Here is a 10,575-nt window from a genome sequence, read left to right on the forward strand (position 1 = left end):
AAAAATTAATCACAGACTTGCCTCTGTGTGCTGAAAAAGGTTACCTCACATTAAATTACCACATCAACATCTCTTTTTTTATGCCTTAGCAAATAGTTGTACAGCTATATTTTGAGTAGCAGAACTGTAAGTCAACTGAGAAAATATAACAAACCACACCCAACAATAGTGCTAAAGACCTGAAACTTGAACCCGAGGTCAGAACAACAATGGTTTTTCTCCATACAATATTTAGTGAGTTACTTTTACAGACCAACCCAAATCTGTGTGATGCAGAACATATACAGGTGAAAGCAGATTTGATTTGACTCAAAAGATTCTTAGTACTATAAAGAAGGACTTAAACGCTTTGTATAAAGAAGCAGAAAGCAACTTTGCAAAGTGTGATTCTTAAAGTGTTGACTCATAAGTGTAAAATAAGGACCCAAGATGTCTCCCTCAAGCTCTGAATCAGCCAATATCAGGACTTCAAAGTGATGCGTCATGGCTGCATGTATAGCTTCATGCTCACTTTGACATGATTACCCATCATTCATTGTATCCAAATTATATATGCTTCAATATATTGTAGCATGCAGGAGGTAAGCTTATGTAAAATATGTCACTTAAATGTGCATTGCAATGTGTAGGATTTGGCGCCATCTAGCAGTGAGGTTGCAGCAAGTATACTTAGACGTTTCTGTATCCTTGTCAGTATAAGCCATGTATACTTAGATTTTTCTGTATACTGTCAGTATAAGCCATGTATACTTAGATTTTTCTGTATACTGTCAGTATAAGCTATGTATACTTAGACTTTTCCATATACTTGTCAGTATAAGCCATGTATACTTAGACTTTTCTGTATACTGTCAGTATAAGCTATGTATACTTAGACTTTTCCATATACTTGTCAGTATAAGCCATGTATACTTAGACTTTTCTGTATACTGTCAGTATAAGCTATGTATACTTAGACTTTTCCATATACTTGTCAGTATAAGCCATGTATACTTAGACTTTTCTGTATACTGTCAGTATAAGCTATGTATACTTAGACTTTTCCATATACTTGTCAGTATAAGCCATGTATACTTAGACTTTTCTGTATACTGTCAGTATAAGCTATGTATACTTAGACTTTTCGGTATACTTGTCAGTATAAGCCAAGTATAGGCAAGGCAAGGCAGCTTTATTTGTATACCACATTTCAGCAATAGGGCAATTCAAAGTGCTTTACATAAACATTCAAGAACATTGCGACCAAGTGCAAAAGAACATTAAGACATAATTAAAACAGTTATAAAAACATTAAAGATTAGAAAATAAAAAACAAGCTAAAAATAAAAGCTAGAATAGAAGCTAAAATAGAGTATAACACAGAAGAGTAAAAGTTATAGTGCAGTATAAGATCCTTAATCCCATATTTCTTTAATTTACTTTCTTTACCACCCGCCTTCTCTTCAATTTTTTCTTTAAGATCACCTAAGTCTTGTTTCTTTAGACTTCCATTATAGACTTCCAAGTATACTTAGACTTTGCTGTATACTTGTCAGTATAAGCCAAATATACTTAAGTATAATTTTGTGAAGTATATCTCTGATAAGTACATAAAAAGTAAACTGAAAGTATACTCTCTTATTCTAAGTTTAAAAGAAGTATACTAATAGCACACTTTTTGTTAAGGGAATGCAGCAGATTTAGTCATCACGTGTAACACAACGCAAACACAGATGGCCAATTCCTTGTCTGTAATGTACCAGTAGATGTCAGAGTTCTCATAGATTTGGGTGTTGCTGTTTTGACGTCATTGGCTGACTGGGTCGTGGCCAAACTTGCAATGTGCTTGCAGCAGCATGAAGTTTTCAACTGACAGAGTTATGCAGCAGCCATTTCCTGCTCTGTGTGGTTTAGGCTTGTATTTTTCCCTTTAACTACTTTGAAAAGTTGCTGCGAGCGGCCATTAGCTCTGGTACCACAAGTTTGATAATAAACCTAAAAAAAAAAACCCTCAGGCCAAAAGAGAGCTTTCTCTATCATACTTTTGGCTGAACAGACTGACAACTATTTGACATGTATGCTATTTCTGTTTTTCTTTACAACTCACAGATTCCAGTGCTTGTAATGTGGGTGTTAGCAGGCAAGCTATGACATGTGCTGACATTTTTACCACTCTGCTTTTTGGGAACAGAAGCTTGTCCGGATGTGGGACGGGACTCTGACTCTCTGTAAACCACTGATCCACACAGAGGAAGCAAAGCCACTGTGATGCTGAAACAGGGAATCTGTATTTAAAAATAGTCACTGTCGAGGAAGGGTTTATTGTGCAAAGCAGAGTTTTGAAAAAAAGGACATACTGTATCATCTAAAAAAAGACGAAGGATATTATGATGTCATTTGCCAAGAAGCCAGTTCAGTAGTTCACACAGGAAATAACTTTTTTTTGTCATTGGTAGTTGTAGTATTTTTCATTTAGTGCCTCCAACAAAAGCGTGATGTTACAACAGACGACAGCATTGCATTGCATATTTTGGATTTTGCCTCACAAGAGTGCAGAGGAAATCCCTTGTGTCTGTGTAATCCCTAAATATTCTAAACTCTTTACTCGCAAGTTTTTGTATCTGACTGACGTACTGTATTTTCCTAGTATTTATGTATATTTAACGGTAGTTCTAACAGTTATGCAGAACAGATATTTATATAATTGGATTTTGACTATTTATGCATTAATGTGTAGATCACAGCAGCTGGTAAAGGTGGGGCTTATTTTAGCTGGATACCCTTACAAAAAAGGAGTATACTTCAAGTTTATTTTATGAAGTAAACTATATAGTTCAAGTATAATCCTAAGTATATTAGTATATATACTTTATGTAATAAGTATACTAATATTAATGTACTAGTAGTATACTTGTAAGTGTATTACTTCAATCCTTCTTGGGACTAAATTGGCCCACTTTTTAGTTTATAAAAGTATACTTTTAAGAATACTTTAAATGTAAGAGTAGTAAACTTTGAGTACACAATTAGTTTACATCCAAGTTGTATTTTGTACTGCAACTACAATATGAACTATACTACAAGTGAACTTATAGGTACACTGTTAGTTTAATAGTTATATACTTGTAGCCCACTTTTTAGTTGTTGAAAGTACGCTTTAAAGTATACTCTCGTAAACTACTAGTTTATAGTTTTTACTGCAAGTATACTTGTACGTTTGCTTTAAGTGAACTTATAGTACTTAGCCAAATATATTTATACTTTTCTGTAAACTTTTCAGTGTAAGCCAAGTCGACTTGGACCTTTCTATATACTTGCCAAGTACACTTAGACTTTTCTGTATACTTGTCGGTATTAGCTAAGTATACTTGAGTATAATTTTGTATTATTAATTTAGTATATCTCTGATAAGTACATAAAAAGTAAACTAAAAGCATCCAGTTTAGATGAATTTACTGTTTATCAGACCACAAATGAGACAAGAAACAGACCAACTCTCTTGCTCTCTTCTTTACCGTCTCCTCCTGACGAGGCGGCCGTCTGACTGCTGCTGCACTGAGGAGCCTCACCATCGCACCGCCGCACCGCCACACTAAGCACGCCGGTCACAGCGCACCGGAGGACGGAGAGACATGTTGCCGTGGTTCGCCGTTTGAAATGCAGTTTCAGGATGTTTTGGAGGTGCACCGTCCACCAGCACCGTCCGCTTTCGCCTCAGCTCCAGCATCGACACCGCACCGGGCTGCACTGTGATTCGTTTATTTCTCTAACAGGGCTTTTCTCTTGTTTTTTTTGGGGCTGAAAGTTGTGCGCTCCCCATCGTCCAGACCTACTAGAGGCCCGCAAACCTCCAAAATGGCATCGGCTGCTTTCCGTTAATTTATCCCCAGCAGGAAACGGTAAAGAAGAGAGCGAGTGAGAGAGACAGTCAGTGTGTTGTGTTAATTCTGCCGGTAGGATTTTGTGAAATCCACTGCATTGATTGCACCCGTTCACCACACACACAAAAGCCATTGTGAAACTAAACACACTAAACTAAGGTGGAGGAAACTACAAATAAAATGAAAATCCTCACTTAGCTAATGCAACAAGTTTCCACCTAGAATGTCAAACTGACGCAAACATGAGTGTGACGTACTGTATGACCTGCAGCTTCTACTATAGTCATACGTCATATACCCATTTTACCAACAACCTTCTTTCTCTTTTTTTTTTTAACTTTGAGCACAAAATTAAGTTACATGTCAAAAAAAATTGGCAAACAGTGTGGGTAATGAACTTAACCAGGAAATGACTCAGATAAATAGGAATTATCATAGAAATGCCAAAATACACTGGAGGGGGCTTTTAAGCATAGTGTTTGAGCAAATGTACTTAGTTACTTGCCACCACTGGAAAAGACATGGCGTGGGACCATAGGAAAGGGGCAGGGGGCCAAGGTTCCCCCCCTGTGAACTGGGCCCCTATAATTCCTAGCTACACCCCTGGACTACAAAGAAATTCTAGGTTTTATTATTCTAAAGACAAACATTATCATATATATTTTCAAGAGGCCCTGTGTAAATGCATTTTCTTCCTTGTTTCATGTTTTGTTTTTTGTTTTTTTTACCTGGGATCAGACCCTTGTCTATTTACTCTTTGAATGAATGCAGTTTTACAATAACCTTGCACTTATATGAACATATAATTATGCTCCTTTTATATGTGAATTTGGGGCTCTGAATCAGAGAGAAAAACAGGCCTGGCACTGAGTCTGCACACTAATTTGCACCAGAGACACTTTTTGTGAATCATATAAACTGCATTGACTCACCAGTCTTCACACAGAACGCGACTGAAACTGAGTTGACAAAAGAAAATGTACACTTGAAGTTCATATTGTCCAGATTTCTCCCGTTAGTGAATAATGTTTGCTGTGTTTAGTCTGGGAGTGGATTGAAAGCAAACATGTTTTTGCACATCTATGACTATTGGAATCTGATGGGCGGTGTAACATCTTGCAGGTCGATGGATAAATTCTTTTGACACAACCTGTGCACACTCATCCTGTCTTTTACCTTATAAGGCCACTGAGCTACATCTCAACAGCAGATGAGCTAAATATGTGGACAGGTTTGTTCTCCTTATAAGGGCGTTATGTGCCACTCCCACCAATGACTGGCTCAAGCTCACCTGGGGTTTTTACCTGAAAAGGTAGAGCTCAACCTCCACCAAACTTAATGTTGGAAAAGGTGAGAAAAAATGTTTATATTGTGCCAGACAATGAAACACATAAATCCATTGTGATTTAGGCTTTAAATGTAATGTGATTAAATGCAAATGCTGAGGTTGCAGCTGAAACTGTCACACCTGGGAAGACTGGGTGGGCCTTCATTTGGAGGTGTGCTCATTTACCCCGACTCCTCCTCTATGAGTCAACCTGCTCTCTTTCCTTAATATAACCCTTCAGCATTTTGACTACTGCTGCCATTTTTTCTCTGCTGCCTGTTTCATCACACATCAGAAACAAAATGGTGAGTAGCTTTCACAAAGACTTTGTCTGGAATGACTTGTGCTTTGGCAGTTGTTCTTCTTTGTGGTTTGTGTGCCCTGCAGGACATGTAATGTAGAGAGTTGATGAAACTTTGAAGTGCTAAATCCTCATTTTAACAACATAAAAACTGTGTAAACTCAGTGAAGCCTGGTTGTCATTATATCTAAGAGTGTACGATTTTCATTTGGTGTTTCTTTGAGGACATGGTGTGCTGAGTGAAAAGCGAGTTTAGTGTCTGAAAGGGCTTGTACAAGGTGTGGTTTTGCCTCCAAAATGGAGGGAGCTTTGTTCGTGCTTCAAACTTGTTCTGGGAGAATCCCTTGGGGCGGTCTTTCTTGTGCTAACTTGTTCCACAATGACTGGAATGTGACAGAGCCAAGGCCTTGAGTATTCATAGGGAAGCTACACCCATGGCATGTTACTGCTGAAAAGCTGTGCACATTGAATTGCTTTGATAACACTTCTCTCCAAAGTTTTGAAGAACTACCTGTTTCTAAATCTTTTCAGTTCTTTCTGTCTCAAAACTAAAATACAAGTGAACACCTCCGCTCAAAATATGAGTCAAGTCCCAAATCCCATCAAAAGTGCTCAGACTGTGATGGTCTTTTATCATCTCCCATTTTACAAGGATCTGTACACTAAACTGGCAAATTAGACTGGGTGCTGAATTTACTAAATCCCATGATTTTAAAATAAGGGAGAAGAAAATGTAATTTTATTTGAATGAAATTCAACCATTTGCATCTACTCTTAAGACATATGGTTCTTATCGTCATTCAAAATACAAAATCTTATGCAAGTTAAAACCGTAAGATGCAATTGTAGGCTAACTCCATTTTTGTCTTTGTGTGTTATGATTTGTCATTATGTAACTTAAAATGTGTGGATACATTTTGAATGTGACAACAGGTTTCGATTGTCTGTGGGTTGTTTGTTTTTTTTGTACTAAATACCAATATGTTTTGTGTTTTCTCAAAACAGACGTCTGGAGCAAAAGCCGCTGACTGTGTGAAGGATGTATTCCAAAAGATGAAAGTAGTGAAATGTGGTGATGACCAGGCGGAACGTATAAGATTGGTGTCACTTAAAATTGATGGTCTCATTAGTGTGGAGAGAACTTGGACGCAAAAAGAGGTTGAAGGCCAGGATGTCTTCCAGGTCTTCCAGGACGCGCTGCATAGGGAATACAAAGATTCGTCCCGCTACTTTATATATGACTGCCACTACGACTGCGAGGAATCCAGTAAAAAAGAGGAACTGGTCTTTGTGCTGTGGTAAGTCATTGTATTTCAATTGAAGCATAATTACTCTTACATTTATTTTTCCATCTGCTTCCTCAACTGACTGTAGAGCAGGACTAGCAATATAATCTTGGTAAAATCCTCACATGTATTTAAGAGATAATCTTATTCTGAGGATACTGTACATATTCTTGTGTGTGTGAATATTTCAGTCTATTAAGATAATGATTTCTCTTCCCATCAGGGCGCCTGGGAGTGCAAAAATCGCAGACCGAATGCTTTACTCCAGCTCGAAAGGTGCTTTGGGCCCGATCATAGATGGTAAGGTTTTTTTTCAGCTTTGTTCAATTTTTTTCATCACATTAAATTAGACTTTCCTAGATATTAGAGTTCAAGTTGAATGGTGTTCCCTCTCTTTATGTAACTCTTATTTCTTCAACAGGTGTCAAGCATAACCTGCAGGTAAATGACCCAACAGATTTTGACAGGGAATGCTTTCTGGACAAACTTGGAAAAGACGTAATTTCACTTGAGGGCCAGCTGTGTAAATAGAGCTTTTCCACAAAGATTAAAGGGAAGGTTTGGGCTCTGAATGGTATTCTATTCCTGCAACATAAACCCATGATGTTTGTGCCATACTAAGCTGTCCAGTTTGGCTGTGAAATCAGTCTTGTTCAGATGTATTCATTCGTAGACATATCCATACATTAATAATTCTATTGTCTGTCACTTGACTCTTGGTGCATGGTACATTTTATATTTCTCAAATCAGTAATTTGTGTTTTTTATTTTCATATGTACTGTTTGAATACCAGCATACGCCAGTCCATTTGTCTTCCTTGTGTGTATGTTCACTGCATACAACTATATCCTGTAAAATATCTTAATGGACATCCTACTGGAGTTTACTAGGTCAACATGACTGGGCCTGTGAGTTTTGACATAAACCTGCTTTTCTAGACTGTTACACTTTGAACACCTATAAATGGCACAACTTTTACAAAGAAACAAAGTTTTGCCGAACATGCAACAGTTGTTGTTCTGTCTAAGTATTCAAATAAATCCGATGCAAGCAAGTGTGTGCTGTTTTTTTCTTTTTTTCCCCACTTAAAGCAAATATGGACGAAGGCTATACTTAACAGGTAGCTGGGGGTTGGCCTAAGCACCTGGATTGTCCCTCCCTTTAGAAAACCTGAGGCCTGTCAGGCTCAGGAGGCCAGACTCAGCCTGGACCAGGTTTTAAGGTGTAGCTTGGTTTAAACTAAACACTGAAAGTGATGCTGTCCATAATAAACTTGTATATTGGAAATATAGTAAAATCTTATGGGACTATAAAAATGTTTTTTTAACAAACAGTAGGATTGCTTTAGTTTTTATTTAATGAAATTTGCAGTTGAAAAAAAATATTTAACTCATTTTACTCTTAATTCATTTTCCATCACTGCAGCCATGTTTATGGACTTAATGATATATGAATACCATAAATAAAACTGCACTTTCACACAGATTTTGTATTCATGCTGTATTTCACACCTGCAACACAACCAGCATTAACAGTTTAAATGAATAGTTTGACTTTTTTTTTTTAAAGACCGGTGTGCTTATTCACTTTCTTGGCGTGAGTCAAATGAGAAGATTGATACTACACATTAAATCTGTTTTCTAAATATGTAGCTGGAGCTAGCAGCCAGTTGGCTTAGCTTAGTTTAGCATAAAGACTAGAAACAGCTAGCCTGGCTCTGTCCAAAGGTGGCAAAATCCGCTTGCCAGGCAACCAGCAGAGACTCCATCTGGTTACTGGTCCAGTACTGTATAACCCATGGATGTATATAACCCATCATGAAACAACAAAATGTTATTTTTACACTTTAATTTTTGTATGGATAAAAAAAAAAGAAAGATATAATCTGCTCATTAGTGAGCTTTAGGTGGATTTTGCTTTTGGCTACTGGCTGTAGTTTAATTATCATAAAGACATGAAAGTGATATCAATCTTTTCATCCAACTCTCAGAAAGAGAGTAAATAATAACCCATGTTAACCCATGGCCACCATAATAAATAAGGGATAATGTACAGCGAGCCTGTCATTGTTGTGAAATAAACCCTGACAGGGCGAAGGGGGTTATTTCACAACAATGACCCACTAGCTGTACATTATCCCGCTTATTACGCGGCTACTTAAGAAATCAATTATTTCACAAAAAAACGGTCTGCCAGAGACTGACATCAGAACTGCTACAAAGAAGTAACAGACAGCAGAACGCTGTGATTGACCAATCAGAATCAAGTATTCAACAAAGCCGTGTAATATATATATAAAAATATATATATATATACACTATGTATATATATATATACAGTGTATATACAGTATATATATATATACATACAGTATATATATATACACACTATATATATATTGTATGTATATATATATACTGTACATATATATATACTGTATACGTATATATGTATGTATATATATATACATACATATATATGTATACATATATACATATGTATATATACATATGTATATATGTATACATATGTATATATAGATATATGTATATATCTATATATACATATAGATATATACATGTATATATACATTTTGTTTACGAGAAGAGCCCATATGAGATGTTGTCAGGAATGGCGGAGCCTACTGAAGTTCATTTTTCGGTACATAATAAGTTAATATATTTTAATTTTATTCGTATATTGTTTTTCTTGGTAATTTTATAATAGGTCTGAGGAAAATGTTGATATTCCCAACGACCTCATCTTTTATCCTCTGTCATTATGCCTTTGCATTTACAGCATTATGTTACCCACTTGCAAGCTTGCTGAATTGTTAGCCTCATCATCATCATCATCATCATCATCCTACTTGAATCGTCTCAATAGTGCATTTAAAGCTCTAATTCAAGCCAAATGAACATGTTGGCACGTTGAGGAAGGTCGTTCCCGCCCTCCGGACACGTTCCTGTATGTATCAATAATGTGACGTCACGTGTGTGACAATGGGCTCGCTACCTGGCAGATTTGTTTGATTTTTCAACTTAACCACAGTGAATTAAGGATAAAATAAAGTTCAATTTCTGTTTAGGTTGGCTTGTTTTGCTCACCCACCCACTATCTTGTCTTTCTATTCAGGGAGCTAGTAGTGAGGGTGTGTTGATGGGGGGAGGGGAGGATGATAGAGCTCATGCCCGTAACAATCCCATACGTGGCTGTTGTTGTTAACCAACTCCATTTTGTAATATACTTCCTTGTGTCTGTAACAATTAATGCAACCTGAACCTCACTGTGTCAAAATAAATAAATGAATAATATACAGTGCAGGAAGAGGCAAAAAAAACACAGCAGCGAATGCTTTGCTATTGTTACTTTTATGTATTTATTTATTTATTTGTTTTTTTTTGTTTTTTTAGAGGAGCTAACTTTCGTTTACTTTTTTTAATTTGACTTTTTTTTTTTTTTTACATAAAAACAACAGCAGCGAATGCTTTATTATTGTTACATAGCACCACAATAATAATAATATACACTTTTGTGACATTTTAAAATAAACGATAAAGGGCGCCGGTTACTGCTTCCATGGTTACTGTTGGCTAGCAACCAGTCTGGTATCCCGTGATGCTTTGCGTCGTGACGTATTGATTTGTTTTGCACAATTAAGACTATACAACATAACAAAAAAAAAAATTAATAATATACAGTGCCTGAAGAGGCATAAAACCCACAGCAGCGAATGCCTAGCTATTACTACATTTATTTATTTTTTATTTATTTATTTTTTTTACAGAAGCTAACTTTCG

General features: G+C 36.5%; 1 protein-coding gene across 3 annotated transcripts; it reads left to right on the top strand.

Annotated features, from left to right (window-relative positions):
• The first annotated feature begins 5,087 nt into the window (after positions 1 to 5,087).
• On the top strand, positions 5,088 to 7,829 carry cfl1l (cofilin 1 (non-muscle), like). Of its 3 annotated transcripts, XM_074646515.1 has the most exons (5): positions 5,192 to 5,210; positions 5,429 to 5,492; positions 6,494 to 6,786; positions 6,998 to 7,074; positions 7,196 to 7,829. In XM_074646515.1, the coding sequence occupies exons 2-5, from the start codon at positions 5,490 to 5,492 to the stop codon at positions 7,303 to 7,305; spliced, it is 483 nt and encodes a 160-aa protein (XP_074502616.1). In that variant the 5' UTR covers positions 5,192 to 5,210; positions 5,429 to 5,489; the 3' UTR covers positions 7,306 to 7,829. The 3 variants fall into 3 exon arrangements, with proteins under 3 accessions (XP_074502613.1, XP_074502616.1, XP_074502614.1); XM_074646512.1 differs by lacking the exon at positions 5,429 to 5,492 and having other exon boundaries at positions 5,088 to 5,210; XM_074646513.1 differs by lacking the exon at positions 5,192 to 5,210 and having other exon boundaries at positions 5,340 to 5,492.
• Positions 7,830 to 10,575: the final 2,746 nt, after the last annotated feature.

Source organism: Sebastes fasciatus, chromosome 9 (assembly GCF_043250625.1).
Source record: "Sebastes fasciatus isolate fSebFas1 chromosome 9, fSebFas1.pri, whole genome shotgun sequence".
NCBI lineage: Eukaryota > Metazoa > Chordata > Actinopteri > Perciformes > Sebastidae > Sebastes > Sebastes fasciatus.